Source organism: Octodon degus, unplaced genomic scaffold (assembly GCF_000260255.1).
Source record: "Octodon degus isolate 3935 unplaced genomic scaffold, OctDeg1.0 scaffold00119, whole genome shotgun sequence".
Taxonomy (NCBI): Eukaryota; Metazoa; Chordata; class Mammalia; order Rodentia; family Octodontidae; genus Octodon; species Octodon degus.
The window spans coordinates 2,942,906-2,960,038 of record NW_004524695.1 but is presented as its reverse complement, the minus strand read 5'-3'; the positions used below and the strand labels follow the sequence as shown (position 1 = coordinate 2,960,038).

The 17,133-nt window shown below is 46.9% G+C and overlaps 1 protein-coding gene across 1 annotated transcript in view; it reads right to left on the bottom strand.

Annotated features, from left to right (window-relative positions):
- The window catches only part of Gpld1 (glycosylphosphatidylinositol specific phospholipase D1), a 57,370-nt gene that overhangs the window by 9,552 nt on the left and 30,685 nt on the right, over positions 1 to 17,133 (bottom strand). The window contains exons 12-21 of the mRNA XM_012516674.2: positions 16,302 to 16,367; positions 13,369 to 13,489; positions 8,152 to 8,291; positions 6,638 to 6,824; positions 4,340 to 4,450; positions 3,026 to 3,100; positions 2,780 to 2,936; positions 2,042 to 2,183; positions 1,488 to 1,593; positions 1,310 to 1,403 (exon numbers count right to left, since the gene is read on the bottom strand). Coding sequence (XP_012372128.1) covers positions 1,310 to 1,403; positions 1,488 to 1,593; positions 2,042 to 2,183; positions 2,780 to 2,936; positions 3,026 to 3,100; positions 4,340 to 4,450; positions 6,638 to 6,824; positions 8,152 to 8,291; positions 13,369 to 13,489; positions 16,302 to 16,367 — 1,199 coding nt within the window. The remainder of the gene's footprint in view (positions 1 to 1,309; positions 1,404 to 1,487; positions 1,594 to 2,041; positions 2,184 to 2,779; positions 2,937 to 3,025; positions 3,101 to 4,339; positions 4,451 to 6,637; positions 6,825 to 8,151; positions 8,292 to 13,368; positions 13,490 to 16,301; positions 16,368 to 17,133) is intronic.

The following is a 17,133-nucleotide window of genomic DNA, read 5'->3' as shown; positions in this document are numbered from 1 at the left end:
ACGAAAGAGGATTTCCAGAACTGTTTCAGGAAGTGACAAAAATGATGGGATACATGGATACATATTTTCAATCTGAGGGAGAGCATTTTAAGGGGAAACAATGGTACGTGCGTCTTGAAGCATTCACTACATTTATCACCTTCGTATCTTTCCTTGCATTTTCACAGGTTTCAACAATAAGCATGATTCATTTTTGTATTCTAATAAGAGTTGGTTTTTGTTGTGCGGGTTTTGAGGGGTTATTTTAGTTATCTTAAAGATAATAAAAAATAATAAAAATGATACAGAACTTCAAAACAAGATAGGAAATCAACAATGGTTGTTATATTGCATATTGTTATCTTCAAAGTAGTTTTTCAGGTTACCGGGTACAGGCGTGCAGAACTGACCAAACAATGAGGCATTTACTGTTCCTTTCAATAAACCAATAGACATTAGTAGTACAGTTATCTTAGCTATCTTGTGTGTTTGTGTGTGTGTGTGTGTGTGTGTGTGTGTGTGTGTGTGTATTTTCCCCCTTCTTTCTTTCTCTTCCCCTTATTCCAGGTGTTCTTTCCTTTTGAGCAGTTTCTTTTTCTTTCTTTCTTTCTTTTTTCTTTTTTTTTTTTTTTTTGGTGGAACCGGGGATTGAACTCAGACCCTTGTGCTTGCCAGGAAAGCGCTTGTTCCACTGAGCCATCTCCCTGGCCCCAGTTTCTTTCTCTTTCCCAGTATCTATTGTACCTTTCCGATTTTATTTACTCTTTCAGTTTCTTACACTAGGGAAACAATACAGTGTTTACATTTGTGGATCTGATTTATTTCATTTATGAGTATGGTCTCTAGCTGCATTCAGTGTTGTGGCTTTTAAAAGTTTTATTTCCATAAAGTAAACAAAAGTAAAATAAAATATTTATTTATTAAAATAAATTCTCAAAATAGGCCTATTCCCAGTAAACTAGTAAATTCTTTAGCTCCAACCTCAGTGGGGTAGAAGCTATAAAAACAGTTAATTTCAAATACTATTTTCAATAAAATTTTGAGATAGATATTATAATCGCTTTTGTATACAGCGGAGGGCTAAGTAACTCTGAAGTTATGCATCCTACCAAATCCCAACCCAGTTTGTTTTGTGTTGAGCAGTACTGGGGATTGAATCACTGAGTAATGTTCCCAGTCTATTTTTTATTTTCTATTTTGAGACAGGGTCTCATTAAGCTGCCTGGGCTGAACTCAGGCCTGCAACCCTCAGGCCTCAACCTCCCAGCCATCTCACACCTTTTCAGCAGTGAGACATGGGAAGGAAAACAGGTACATGCATGTGACCTACCTCGAGTTGGGGCCCCGACCAGCAGCACGTGTGTCAAGCTCCCATTTATCATGACATGGCCACTCGACAGGGACGTGCCCAGCTTCCCCATTGCCTGTGAAAGGCGACAGGTCAGTGTCACGCAGCTAAGAATTCTTCACTAGTGTGCTCTGTCCTGGGGAGGGAGGGCTTGCCATACCTTGTCCCCAGCAATGGCAAACCTGCTTTGAGAGCTGGGCGGGAAGTAGCCGTACACCTTGCCAAGGCTCTGGGTGTCGCTGTGCTGGCGGTATGAGCGGCTCGACCTGAAAGAGGCAGTGGGCTGAGCTCTGGGCACGGAGTACAGAGTGGCCCGGGATTTACCCTCCCACGGCTCCCATGCACCCTGTCCTGTGACACCGGCCCTGGTGGGGGCGACCACTGGAGTTGATCCCAGCAGTATCCAGGTTCTCCAAGTCCCTCAGCCACGATTCTGCCTCCCACCTGACAGCAAATACGGGAACACTACTGTCGCAGGAGGAAAGGTGCTGACAGTTTTAAATTCCTGGGCTCATGAGTGGCACTGCATTTGGGGATGGGCTAAAGAAGAGACCGAGCTAAAATGAGGCCACTAGCTGGGCCCTCCCTCCCCTGTGCTGACTGGTGTCCTCACAAGGTCAGATGAGGACACAGACAGGTCCAGAGGGAAGGCACAGGTTAGGCCAAAGAAGGCTTTGGAAGAAGCCAAGCCTTGGTTTCCACTTCCAGCCGTACCTGCTGGCGTTCTTCCAGGTTGGGCTCCCCACCAGCAGCAAGGTTCGGTTGTTCACCGTGGCACTGTGTAGGGAGTAGCCAAACCAGGCGAAGTCCTCCTCGCCTCTTACCAGCCAGTCAGCCGCCTCCACACTCAGCTGTCCTGAAAGAGATAGCAGCCCCTCTACAGTCAGTGAGGCCTGTGGGGCTGACGAGACACAGGCTCATTCCCTGAGCTTGCCCCAGAACTCAGATTTCATACTGAACCCAGTATACCAGTGTCAGACACAGACCCCACTTTTTTACACCTTGATGTGTTCTACGACTCAGGTCTGTGGGGTGGGGGTAACATTTAGAAGGGTCCCTCTCTGGACAGGTCAGAGCAGACCAGGCAGCCCAGGGTCCTAAGCTGCCTCTTGCAGACTATGACAGTAACCTGCTGCCTCCCCCTGCCCCGGGATCTGGAGCAAGAAATGGGGTCCCAAGGGACTGGGGAGATAGCTCAGTAGAATAAGCACTTCCCTGGCAAGTGCAAGGGCCTGAGTTCAATCCCCAGTCCTGGAAAAAAAAAAAAAAAAAAAAAAACAAGAAATGGGGTCCCTTTTGTACACTCGAAGGTCTACCCGCAGCACTTCCTAGACCATCTCTAAAAGACTGCTGGAAAGTTTTGGTGACACTGTATAGAAGAAAAAGGACATAAGGAGAAGCATCGAGACAGAATGAGGAGCCATATCTGTTCCCTCCCCCGCAGGGCTCTACCTTTGCTCCTTCGGTGGGGACCAGAATAAAATGCAGCCACCATGCCTTTCTGCTTCCCTCCACTGGGCGCAAAAGGTGAGCCAATGACCAGGTCGGGCTCACAGTCACCACTCACATCTGCAGCCAGGAGGGTCCAGCCCAAGTTACAGTAGACATCCTGCGGGGGAACCAGGAGCATGTTTGACTGGCCGTGGAGGGGCGTGCAGAGAGCCAGCTTCCCACACCTGGCCAAGGTGCCCAACGTACCTGGCAGGAGATGGTGATGTCAGGGGAAGAAGGCAGCCTTCCTCCTTTGGGACCAAAGTAGATGTACACTGCGCCCTGAATGAAGACAGACGGTGGCAGACTGGAGTGCTCAGATGGGCACAACTGCCTTCAAAAGCTGACTCTGAAATTAACCCCTGCCATTCCCCTTGGGCCTCACAGACCCATCCTGGGCCCTGCTACTGGTGGCATTAAAAAAAATAAAATAAAATAAAAAATCTGTCCCTTTCAACATAATAAGAGCCCCCAAAGCAAAACTGCCATGTCTATTCTCTGCCTCCCGACATCGTGCTCTGCGTTGGTCAGATCACTGTGCAGTGTGTTTGCAGGGTGACTTACTCAACTCCTGTACCCCCCCAAGGCCCTGCTCACTGTCAGCATCTTCCCCAAAGCCTCCCTGTCCAGCCCATCACTCCGCTGAGGATCGCACCACACACAGCACCTCTGTCATTCACTGGCCAGCAGACGACGCGTGGTGCTATTTCTCAGTGTGGTGAGCCTGTTCCTTCTCTTCCCCTGTCTCAATCCCCACTGACTCTATAAGCATTTGCTTCCCATCTGTGCCAAGATCCAGGCACACAGTGGCAGGCAGAACCCATCTCTGCTCTCTCCAGAGCTGGTGCACAGCTGACGGGGATGCAGTTAAGGAGGGGGAAGTGTGACAAGAGGTGGTACAGCCCCATGGAGCATCAATTGGCCCTGCCCAGGGATTATGTACCACTGCCTCCAAGGGAAGATCGATGAAAGCTGGGCAAGCAAAGGTCCTGTAGTGACAGAGTCTGCCAGGTGAGCTCAGGAAGAGACAGAATTTTTTGGAAGTAGAATGTGAAAAGGACCAGCCTGAAAGGGTAATAGAAAAAGGCCTTTGACCTCCAAGGTCACAAAGCACCAGGCCTCAGGTGGTACTGTGATGTGAAGGACAAGCAGAAATCAGCCCTGGGGCACTGCCTGCTATCCTGGCTCTTGGTAAGAAAACTGGCAGCAGGCAGTTCTGGTCATGAAAAGTGAGGCCCCAGGGAGTCCCTGCTGTGAAAGCAGGAAGCTAGCAACACATCAGCTGCCATTTGTCTCCCTTGCTAGATTTCACTTTGGGGTAGTATAGAAAGAAAGACAGAAAGACCTGGCAGAAGTAAGGCCAGGGAGGCGGGTACACTTGCCATGTTGTAACTTGAGGTCACATCAGGAGCCAGCTGGGGATCTGAGCTGGGTTGGCTCATGAGGGGCATCCACCCAGCTTCAGGACTCTCCCAGCTGGGCTCCCTTGCACCCCACTTCCCTTGACCCCTCCAGCCTTACTGTGTATGTAAGCTGATCCGAGCCCACTGAGGGTGCTCCCACAGCCAGGTCAGGCACCCCATCCTTGTTAAAGTCCAGCACAGCCACAGCGGAGCCAAAGCGACCTGAGGGCTAAAGAGACACGGGTTATGTTCTGAGCTCAGACCTGGCCTGGGCCAAGCTCTGAGGCTCCCTGAACAGAGAGCCTGATGCCACCCACTACCAAGGCTGAAGGCTCTCAACTCCCAGCCTGCCACACAGGTGTGACAACAGAGGAGCAGCTCTGCCCTGGGGGTTGGCACACGTCTGTCCACCTTGAGGGGCCACTGGTGGACCAGAAGCAGCTGAGCCCAGTTATAGTTTCAGGTTAGCAGAAGATGGGTCTTGTGTGCTTTCCATTCCAGAGCAAAACACCAGACTTCCTTCAAAAGGGTCTCCAGCAAACACTGCATACACCAGCAGCTGACAGGGGTTGAACACTCCGCATATTTTAGAGCCATGCTGCTCCATGAGTACCTGCTCGCTAAATATGGCTATCTGAAATGATTAGCATTAATGAGTTAAAAATTCAGCTTTTCATTTGTACTGAGCACACCTCAGAGGCTCAGAAGCCCTCACTTAGTGGCCCCCAGACTGGATGCACAGCTCTAGAACATTCCATGCAGGAAGTCCATTCCACAGATGTGCTGCAGTACACCACTTCATCTCACTGGACAGAGATGAAGGTGGGAACTGGTTCTATTCCCAGAAAACTCCCTCTCTTCTATGACAGTTGTCCTCCTACTTGGATTCTTCTTTCCATGGTCTAAATAATATCCCTGTCAGCCTAAAAGTAACTTATCAGTTCTCCAGTTCTCACACAACCTATCCCACAAGAGAATCTCACACCGTGACACTTGCGATACTGCCTGTGTCCCAGGGCCCCGATACTGCCTGTGTCCCAGGGCCCCATTCGTGACTTATGAGGTCACTGCTTACATTAGTGGTACCTGGAAACACTTTCTGACATGGTAAGAAGCTGATAGACTTGAAGACTGCTTGGGTGGGGCCTCAGGGCAGTGTCTTTAGTCACTTGCAGCTGTGCTGTCAGGATCTGCCTTGCTGCCTGAGTAGCAGGAAGGGTTTGAGCAGGCAAGGCCTGGGAGTGACCATCCCTCCTCTGTGGGACAGAGCACAGGCTCATGGCACCCCAGGTCCTTGGTTCTGTTATGTCACCAAGGTCATCACAGGAGAACAAGAAGCAGCTCCCCCTCCACGCTCTCCATAGGAGCACAGGTGCCAATCTGCAGAGTGGTTTATGGGGAGTATGGTGGTAAGAGCAACAGGAACAGGCTCATTTAGTTTGGAAATATTTCATGTTGTGTCAGGATGCCCCAGAAAAAGGACAGCCTGTGGGACCCTGGGACCTCCTGCCATGGCCAGCTCAACTTATTCACATACCTTGGACCTGGGGCTCCTCTCATTAGAGCCTGAACTAGATCACAGGCAACTGGATTCTTGGCTTTATAAAGTTTGCCTGGCTGTGACATCTTACTTTCCCTTCACAGAATTAACTTCAAAAGGAGGAACATCATGCCCAGATACAGACCCACAGTCTGATTCCAAGTCCAGGCTTCCTGCCCCAGCTGTGGGAGGGCAGAGGCCAAGCCTGCGCCTGCCTGCATGTCCAAAGGCCCCCCTCATCAGAGACTAGCGGCATGTTCTGCCCACCCCGCTTTGCACAGGGGAGGACAGAGGCCCTCATAAGCCCTCCAGGTGCAGCAATCGCAGAGGAGTTAGCACTCCAGTCTCCGAGGAGTAGGGTACCTGGACAGCTACTGGGAGTTTCTTTGATGAAGAATAAGCACTCAAAGCAAAGGAGTGAGATCTGGCCAAGTCTGGGACATAGTTCATGGCCAAGTCCAATGTGGGTGTTTTGTTTTCTCACCAATGTTCCATAATTATGTAAGTTGTTAATGGAGGAAATTTGGGCAGGGTCTACAAGAACTCTTTGTATTGTTCCTATACTTTTCTGTGCATCTCAAATTTGCAGAAAGTTACACATCTGTTTTATATAATCAAGAAATCTCATCCTAATTAGCCACTCAAGCAGTTCTAAGCAGCACATATGTTTTATTTAGGAAGTCATAAAATACTTAAAGTTAATGACACATGAGCTAAATGACATGAATGTGGCTTTAAAAAATAAACAAACAAACAAAAAACATGCAGTGATAGGCCACCAACTGTTTTCCCATCATGGTTTGCTCATCCCAGAGAATTTACCACAAGACACAGTGGCCTCTTACCCACTAGAAGAGAAGGATGATCTGGCCTCACCTGGGAGCCCTCCAGGACCCCATGAGCCTCCTTGTCCAGGTCCAGCTCAATGGGGGGCAGGCCTTGGTCACTGCCGTAGATCAGGTACACACGCCCAACCTGGAAGTGGCCAGGTTGGCTGTAGCCGGGTGCACCCACCACAAGGTCACCATGCCCATCTTGGTTGAGGTCCGCTGAAGCCATGGCCCTTCAGAAAGAGAAGGACTCAGGCGGTCACCACCACATAGGGCAGTAAAACTGCCTGCCACCTCTTTGCTCTCTAGAGCCCACTGTTTAATTTTCTCTCACTGATCACCCTAAGAGGCCATATTGTCCGCATGCCACACAGTTTCACTCTGGAGGGGAAGCTGAGCACATCGCAGCTTCCAACCGGCATCTCAGGACCTCGGAACCACTCAAAGCATCACATCCTCTGGCTCTCCGAGATCAGGGGACAGTCAAACCCTGTGCAGCCACCAGCTGCTCTCTGGTATGTTCAGTTCATGTCAGTGTCATGCATAAAAGATGAGCCTGTATTTATTTCTACCAGACCTACAGAGGGCGACTTCGACTGGGTTAACTCGAGCACCCAGCATTGTTAGCGGATGCATCCAAACGGGATTCATGACCCAGCAGTGTACAGAGATAGGCAATCAGCATCAGAGGTTCAAAGGTCACGATTAGGGCTGGAAAGTCCAAAAGCCCTGTGCTTACTCCAGCCCCCTAGAGAACAAATAGGACAGACAGAGAAGCTGAGCAGTTTCGGGCTAGATGCCTGCTGGGAGGGGCAGAATCCTCAGTGCAGCCACACAATTCTCGGCTCCCAGATCCGCTGTGCTGGCCTGCTGTGGATGGCTGCCTACGTAGCTAACAGCCCTACAGCAGGGCTTCTTTGCCCTTTCAGAAAGCTGGCCAAGAACCACCACTGGCAAGTGGATGGCAGGAGAGGGGTGGGGTTTATGCCCCTACGCCCGGCCTCCTGTGCCGGAACTGAACACATCAGGGACCCAAAAAAGGAAGGAGGGTGAGCTGCTCCAAGAAACAGCATGTCATACAGATTTAAGGAGTGTGGATTTAATAAAGGGTATCACCAAATGCCCCAGAAAAAATGTTGTATAATTGGGCCAAGTTTTAGATGAACGTTTATTTATTTATTTAATGTACTTGGTACAGGGTCTCACTATGCAGCTTGGACTCACAGTGAACCTCCTTTCTCAGCTTCCCCAGTGCTGGGATTACAAGCCTACACTACCACACCTGGTCTTGGGCCAGCTCAGCACGCCCGGGGCGGGGCTGGCACAGCATGTGGTGCTAGGATCCAACACCCCTCAACCCCTGTCCCTGTGCTTGCCTAGGCAGGCACTTAGTCCACTGAGCTATCTTACTGACCCTCGCTTTATCTTTAAAATGGCTTATCTGTTATAATTTTCTGATGATGAGTTAATTGAAAAATAAGGTGGTAAGAGATGCTATCTGTGGATAAGTGAATGAGACGCAGATGGAAACACCCTCAAGGCAGATAAACTTACACATACCAACCAAGCCTGGCATAGGGCAGGGACAGGAAGTAAGATGCTGAGGGCGTGGAGACATGCTTCAGGGAGTTCTGGGAGCTGCCTGTGAACATGGTCCGCAGGTTCCTCTCCAAATTCTGGTATACAAAGGTTATGGAATCCTGAAATAAGAGTTATCATAGACAGGTAAACACACAGCATAGCCAACAAAAGCTACTGAGCCTTTGTAATGGAAACGAGTTTTTACAAGTGTTAAAAAATAAAACATTGATTCTATCAACAAGAAAGAGGGTAAGCAAGGAGAGGCACCCTGTGGCCCTGTCCCCATGGTTTCCTGACAGAGACTGGAGACAGAGCCCAGCGGGCAGGACCGGCACAGGAAAGGTCATCTAGGACATAGTACTATAAACCAAGTCAGGATGGTCTCCAATGGTTTATAGAATTTAACTGAACAAAATATCTTATTTTCTTTGAGAAAATAAGTTTGCACCATAATGCTGTTTGCGTATATGTACTTGTTTTTCTCCAAACAAATGAAACTATACCATCACGGGGACAGCAGAAACACCCTCTAAACCACACACATATTGAGATGCCACGGCTCATGGTTGGAAAGTCCAGAAACAGGTAGGCCACATGCACAGCCAGAAGCTGTGGCCTAGAGGAGTGGGGGGGGGGTACGAGCCCCTCAGCTTGGTGTGCTCAGTTGTCCCCAATGTGCTTGCTGCAGCATACAGTCTGCTCCACAGCCTGGAGCAAACTGGCCGGGTAGTAGATGCATCCGAGCGAAGAGGGTGCAGCCCTGGTCACCCGCAGGGACCACAGGGCAGAACCCAACCCCAGGCCCCACCCACAGCAGAGCAGAATCCCTGCTTGAGTTCTTGATGATTGTCACCTTGCTGCAGTAAGATGGGCTCTCAGGGCTCTGCGAAGTTGCAATTCTCCCACTGACAGCAGCGCCGCAGATTTCCCATGTACCTATTGACCATTTGCATTTCTGCAGAGTGACTCTTAATTTCACTTGCCTGTTTTTGATAGTCTTTTACTTTGGTGGGTCTAATGTTGTTGAGTTGTTCAGATAGTCTAGAGATTAGTCTATCCAAGGAGTAGCTAACAGTCATCTTTTTTCCCATTTTGTAGGTTATTTCTTCATTTTCTTGGCTGCTTCCATTGCTGTGCAGAAGCATTTTAATTTGATCTGATTCCATTTGTGGATTCTGCATGGTGTTTCTTCTGCAAACAGGGCTTTACTCAAAGTCCTTACCTATGCCTATGTCTTCAATAGGTGTGCCAATTTTCCATGAGATTAAGTATTTTAATATTAAGTTTTAATATCCTGGTCATTTTTATGTATTTAGTACAGGGTCTACAGGGTCTCACTATGTAGATTGGATTTTTCATGTCCATTAAGATTTGCTTTACATAGTTGGGTGCTCCCATGTTTGGTGCATACATATTTATGAGTGTTACCTCTTCCTCTTGAATTTTTCCCCTAACTAGTATATAGTGGCCTTCTTTATTTCGCTTGATCATTCTTGGTTTGAAGTTGAGAATGTCTGAGAACAGGATTGCTACCCCTGCTTTTTTCTGAGGTGCTGGGGCATGTAGTATTGTTTTCCATTCTTTGACTTTCAGCCTATGTCATATTATATGTCTCGGTGTGTTTTTAATTGGATTGAGGCTACTTGGCATTCTGTATGCTTCGGTTACCTGAATGTCAGATTGTTTCCTCATATTTGGGAAGTTTACTGCTATTACTTCTGCCTATGTATGTCTTTATGAGTTAAATGTGTTTCTTGTATACAGCATATTGTTGGATTTTGTTTCCTAATGCACTGTGCCAGTCTATTTCTCTTAATTGGTGAATTGAGTCCATTTACATTGATGGTTATAATTGAGATGTATTGACTTACGATTGATATGTTATTTACCTGTTGTCATTTACTCCTTTTTTTCCCTGTGTTTAATTGTTTGCTCTATTTAGTTGGTTGCATCTGATCTCATTCGTGGAGTTCTGGTCATTTTGGTCCCTCTCTAGAACATCTTTCAGGAGCCTATGTAGGGTTAGGTTTGTCATCATGAAATTCTTTAGTTGTTCTTTGTCATGGAAGTATTTCACTTCTCCATCAAACTTGAAAGAGAGTTTTGCAGGGCATAGTAGTCTGGGCTGGAATTTGTTTTCATAGAGGACTGGAAGTACTCTGCTCCATGCTCTTCTTGCCTTCATGGTTTGTGAAGAGAAGTCGGCTGTAATTCTGATGGGTTTTCCTTTGAATGTGATTTGCTTCTTTTCTCTAGCGGATTTCAGTATATTATTCTTGTACTGAATTTCTGGGATCTTGACTATTATATGTCTCAGTGTGTTTTTCATTGGGTTGAGGCTACTTGGCATTCTGTATGCTTCGCTTACCTGAATGTCAGATTGTTTCCTCATATTTGGGAAGTTTACTGCTATTACTTCTGCCCATATTTTTTTAATGTCCTTTGCATTGACCTCTTCTTTCTCATTGATGCCTATTAGTCTCACATTGTTCACCTTTGCATCGTCTTGGAAGTGATGAATTATTTTTTTCTGCATCCTAGTTGTTTTTAAGAGATCTTTTCTTACATTTTCACTAGCTGCACCAGCATCTTCAAGATCTGAAACTGTCTTCACTTTCACTTAAATGGTTTTGCAAGCATGTGACTGAGATTTTAAGTTCCTCTATGTTTCTTTGACTCTACTTCATGCGATCTATTTCTTTCCTGTATTGCTCATTCAAGGAATCCATCATTTTTCTAATCTCCTCTATTTTTTATCAATGTCTTCTTCGAAGCAGTTATAAATTCTTTTACTGTAGTTTTCTTCAGATTGGGTTTCCTCCCTATGTTTCTGTAGTTGATTCTTTACTTCAGATGCTATGAGTTCAGAGAATTCTTTTTTTATTTCAGAAAAGAATTCCACTCTGAATTCCTCTATAACTTTCGCTGTTGCTTATTTACTATCGATGCTATTAATTCATACATTTCAGCTGAACTAGTTTCCTCTGCACTTGTTCTGGGTGGGCATTGGGTTTCCTCCATATGTTTCTGCATTGGATTCTTTACTGCAGATGCTATTCAGGGATTTCTTTTTTCATTTCCAATCTGAGTTCCTCTATACCTTTCTGCAGTTTTTTCTTTATTTCAGAAGCTGTTGATTCATTGATTTCAGCTGTGTGATTCCCAATTTGTTCTGTGCTAGTGTCCTCTGCACTTGTTATGGGTGGGCTTGGAGTCTGAGATTGCATTTTGCTCCTTCTTGTTGTCATTTTGTGTCACACTATCTTCTGACCTTTGTCGTAGAGCTTAGGTGCAGTTATAACCTTGCACCTACTGAAAATAAGATGCAGATCTACAAAGTTTGGATTTATCCTGCTGTGCCTGGCTTGGGTCTGGCTGCTGTGCTCAGCTCCTTCCTGCTGCCGCCCTTGGGAGTGATTCTGTTGTGACCCTCTGGCAAGATGTTCTGCTTCTGGATTAGCTGGGTGATTTTGTCCCCTACACTCTCTGCAAGGATTGCAGCTGCAGCGTTTCACCCCAACTGCAGCGTTTCACCCCAGCCCTGTAGTCAGGGCCTAAGCTGAGTCTGGAGGGGACAAGGTGGAGTAGGGGGGAGAGGAAGCTCTCCCATACACTCACCAGGCCTGGGCTAGGGCTGGATCTGGGGGTCCCCAGTACGCAGCAGAAATTCTCACTGGGAGGGCGGGGTGGCGGAGTACTGCAGAGTGGTGTGGGAGGCCCAAGGGGATAGAAGGGGGTCTCACCCACACTGCGCCTGGGCTTGGACCTGCAGGTCCCGCTGGCGCAGGGTAGCAAGAAGCTCTCCCACACACTCACCAGGCCTGGGCTAGGACTGAATCTGGAGGTCCCCAGAACACAGCAGAAATTCTCACTTGGTGGGTAGGGTGGGGGGTGCTGCAGAGTGTTGGGGGGGCCCCAAGGGGGTTGAAGAGGGTCTCACCCACGCTGCTTCTGGGCTAGGACCGGTAGGTCCCGCCGGCGCAGGGTAGCAGGAAGCTCTCCCACACACTCACCAGGCCTGGGCTAGGACTGGATCTCTCACTATGTAGATTGGACTCGTAGTAATTTCTCCTGTTTTCAACCTCCCAAGAACTGGGATTACAGGCGCACGCCACTATGCCCAGTCTCAATTGCCATCTCATCCAATTGTGCCCCAGAGGCAGGGCCGGCATGGCACACATGCTGGGGATCGCATGCTGGGGTTCGAACCCTGGCCCCTTCATCTGCCTAAGCAGGTACTTTTTAATCCACTGAGTTATCTGGCCAACCCCTAATATCCTGGTCTTTGATCCTCCCCTCCCCCCTTTTTCAGTGATATCAGGGATTGAACTTGGGACCTTGGGCTTTCCAGGCAGGCATAATACCACTGAGCTATATCCCTGGCCCACTCCATTTTTGTTTTAGTGCAAATGAGAGTTATGGGTCTCAATTCAATCTTCTTGCATCTGTAGAGCCAGTTTTCCCAGGATCATTTGATAAGAAGTTATCTTTCCTCCAGCGTATCTTTTGGCTCCTTTGTCAATGATCAGGTGACTGAATGCCTCACATTGTACTTGTGTCCTCATTCTGTGTTCTAGTTTCCAAACATTCTGAAACTTTCCCAAGCCACAGCCACAAGTGTACTCTTACTAGTGAAGTACTAACCACTGCCCAAATGCCACCTTTTCTCAGAAGCCACTTCTGACTGCCTACAAGGTCAAAAGGGCCTATCTAAGAGCCCTTTACCCCACTACAGTATTTGGTGCATTCTATCTAAAAGTGATTTTTGTTTTTTTGTTTTTTTAGTCTGTCACTTTTATCAGCCTGGAATCTAAAGATTGATCTATTTCTTTTTCATGGTATAGCCCCACAGTCATGTGGCCTCACATAAAAGATGATTCCATGGATATAGTAGGGTCCCTCCCCATAGGGCTGCACACAGTGGGCCTTCCACATGGCTGACAAATGTGGACCTAGGCCAAAGCGTGGCTGGTCTTGGTGTCCAGGGCCAACTTGGGCTCCCCTAACTGGACAAAAGCCAATGAGTTCTTGACTTAGGGCATCTCTAGGTCAGACTACATATAGAGACCAAGGCCATTCGCTGCCCTGGCGCAAGCCGGGGGAACTTTCCTAGACCATCAATACCCAGGGTGTCCACAGGGGGCCACACAAGCAGCTGTGTGCACCTCTGTCTCCATCAGAGGTGAGGGTTCTTACCGGAGTCCAGGAATCCACACTATAGAACACGCCTCTCTCCGTATAGTTGATGTTTTTTCCAATGTGTTTGGTTACAGGCATAGTCAGATTCCTATGGAAACCATTTCTCTGTGCTCTTGGGCTGTTAAGAGAAAGGACCAAGATGGTTAAGACTGAGACAGTAACCAGGCACCTGAACTACTGAGTTGAAGACTATAGTCACATTAACCACAGGTTAAAAGTCTACAGAATTTCAACATTTGCAAGCCAGAGAAATGACACATATCAAAAATCTTAGAAAAACCTTCTAGTAAAATCTTTTATTGAATACATGCAAAAGCTTAAAAATCTTTACTTATGATAATTGCTGCTTCTGAGGCAGGTCTAGCTCAGAGCTCAAATGTAAACTTAGCAGGCGTGTGGTCCTAGGTTCAAACACCAGCACCAGCACCCAAAAACCCCAAAAGACAAACAAAAAGCCTGACATTTTCTGTAGTCTTACAGTTTTTCAGTATGAAGAAAAGATTTCAAATTAAAGATATTTCAATATTTCACACAAAAGAAACAAGTCTATAGCGGGTAGGGAAAATAGTATATAGACATACTGATTTACCTTTAAAGATATGCTAATCCAATAAAAATTCACCAAATCAGATATCTTAACCAGCCTACAAACCAGATGCCCACAGGAGCCAAAAAATCTTCAGACATGGTGCAACAGAAGGCCAGCAGCTGCCACAACCACGGGGACTCTGGAAAAATGCCAGGGAGGGCAGGACGCTGATGTTGCTAGCCCACGAGCCCATGGTGCGCATTTTGGTCTCCTTGCTTTGTAACGCAGGGACTTGAAACGAGGGCTTTTGCACTGAGCTGCATCCCAGGGCTTTTCACTGATTTTTCACTGACTTTTTGTATTTTATTTTTTTCTGGAACTGGAGGCCCTTGCCCTTGCCAGGGAAGCGCTTATTCTATTGAGTCATATTCTCTGCCCCACCCAGGCCTTTTCAAAGGGTTGTTTTGTTTTGGTTTTGATTTTGAGACAGAATTCCAATAAATTGTCTGGACTGGGTTCCAACTTGAAATCCTCCTGCTTCTGCCTCTCAGAGTGCTAGGATTATAGGCATGTGCCACTATACCCAACTTCAATTCAAAACATTTTTTAGAAAATTAAGAAAACAACCAAACTTACTTGCTTTGAGTAATAAAGCAAGGAGGATTTACCTGAACTTTTCTGCATCTTCTAAGTTTCTTTGAAGGCTAGGGTCACTCTTCTCCAGGCTTCTCACTACAACGTCCTCGTTTTGCATTTCTAACATCTGCTCACCCTGAATTACCTTGCAATCTCTTCCAGCGCAGCTCTCTAGAGGCCTGGGATGGGACCTCCGTGGCACTTCCAGGTCACCCTGTGTTTCTCCCTGAGGCTCATGGGCATTTATATTGACCTGTTCCATGCCCAGGCACCCACGTGGCCACTTACCCCGAGAGCAGGAGACACCTGTTCACAGCGCTCTCTTGCACCGAAGGGAGCTCCTGGCATCCAGTGACTAATACCCGCCATTTCACTATTTGTATTATTTTAGTCGGATATTTTGGTAATAATATATGTGCTTTCTATTAACAACACAAATGAATGACTGGCGGTTGGTACCCACTGGCACCAGCAGGAGACACCAGCAGTACCCCGGGTGAAAGTTGGGAAGGATTATGAAGAACAATGACAATGACAACAGCATGAAGAATACTAAGCATTGCTAGAGAGCAAGTCACTGTGTGCAAAGGGAAAAAGCTACACCTCAAAAGCTTCAGCATCTTGCTTAAAAGTCACTGGGTTGGGCACGGTGGCACAGGACTGGAACCCCAGCTCTAGGGAGGCTGAGGCAGGAAGATCATTGCGAGTTGCAGACCAGCCTGAGCTACAAAGTGAGCTCAAGGCCAGCCCAACCTGCATGGTGAGACCCTGTCCTAAAAAAGAAAAAAAGAAAAAAAGATTTAGCCTACTTATGTGATGAGTCATCTCTCAAAATGTACATGTCCTCATGAGGCTAATATTCTGCTAAAGATGTCTCTATATAGCTGACTGGTGAATTTTGGATCACTATTATTCCTATTCTAATTAGCAGCATTATTAAAATTATACATTCCTTAAGCCATAATTGTATATTGGGCATGAGGTATGGGGACAGATTTATAATTTACCATATGTAATCCCCCCCACCCAACTTGTGGCAGTCAAGTGTAGCTCACAATTTACTAGCTGCCCCTTGAAGGGCACAAAGGCCCCCCACCTGGGAGTCACTGTTGCAGAGAAGAGAATTCAATGTGAAATTTCATCTCCTAACACTTTCACTTTTATTTTCATTCTGCCCAGCTCAGAAGTAGAAATTGCCGAGTGAATCCTTCAGTAAACACAGAATAACAGTTGGGGAAACTTTTAATACTATTAATTTTCCTGACCAACTAGTTCAGAATCATCACTAACAAAATATGTGGGCCTATTAAGTTTCTGTCCTCATGTGCTTGAGTAAGAATTGTGACTAACTATAGTCCATGAATTGTGAGAAAAACATGTATCTTATTTGGGACAGAACCCTTAATTGATGGTGTAACATGCTATCAAGCACTATTATATCTGTGAGAAGTATGCCAAATTATGGATTTGTCAACATTCCTCATGTCCAGGGTACAGCTGTGTCTTAAGGAAAGTATGCTACTGCTATTCAGAATAGTACTAATAGTGACCTAAAATCCATTAGTCTGTAACAATTCTACAGTATTGTATGGGCTGTATTTTAAGCATCTGTCATTCTAACATTAGTGGTTAAATGAACTTTTTGCTAATTGAAAAAAAAAAAAGAAAATCAAAAAGAAAGAAAGAAGTCACATGCTCTGCATGGCAGAGGCAGAACTTGAACAGATCTGGCTCTATGTACCCTCCCACTCCGGCGACCACTCACCTGTGGCTGTTGTTTCGCTGGTCACCACACGCAATGAACAGAGGGTTCTCGGGAAGGTCGCAGTTGCTGGGGAATAAATAGTGTGATGTGTCAGGCATGTATCCACCTTCTTTAAAAGCATGCATTTTACTGACAGTCAAGGGTACAGTTTAAGCCCCCCTAAAAAAGCGCAAGGTGTTCATTGTCTGGCCAGACAGGTGCCAGTAAGAGCCTAAGTCTCTCTGGACAGGGAGGCTAAGGTGACTGTGGTTCAGGAAAGGGTCCCACAGCCCCGTGTCTCAGCCTCACGCCTTGCCCAGCTCTCACCCTGCCAAACCACTTCGGCTAATGTGAGATGTCCTGGAATCTGAGGCAATGGAATCACTCCCCTCTGCCTGATCTTCCATCCTGCTATGCGCATTTCCACTCAAGTATGTTGTCTGAGTTGCTCAATTTTCTCTTTTAAAACACTTCTAGAGCTGGGCATAGTGGCACACACCTATAATCCCAGAACTGGGGAGGCCGAGACACAGGAGGGTTGCTGTGAGTGCAAGGCCAGCCCCAACTAGGAAAAAAAAAATCATACGAGTTAAACAATTACATAAGAAACAACGTAGCCCCATTTGGAGCAAAGACACCCTGAGTCACTGGGGTGACTCTTCCCACAGGGGTGTCTCTGGGTCTGAAGAGAAGCATTGGGGCAGGGTGTTTGTCTTCCAGGAGTGTCCTATGAGAGGCTGCGCTGAAGATGTGTAACTGTGTATGGCGGTCACCTGGGAGGCTCAGCAGCCTAACAGTAGGAGAGAGCACAGGATGAGGGAATGTGTGACAGGAAAGATTGCAGAAAAGGAAG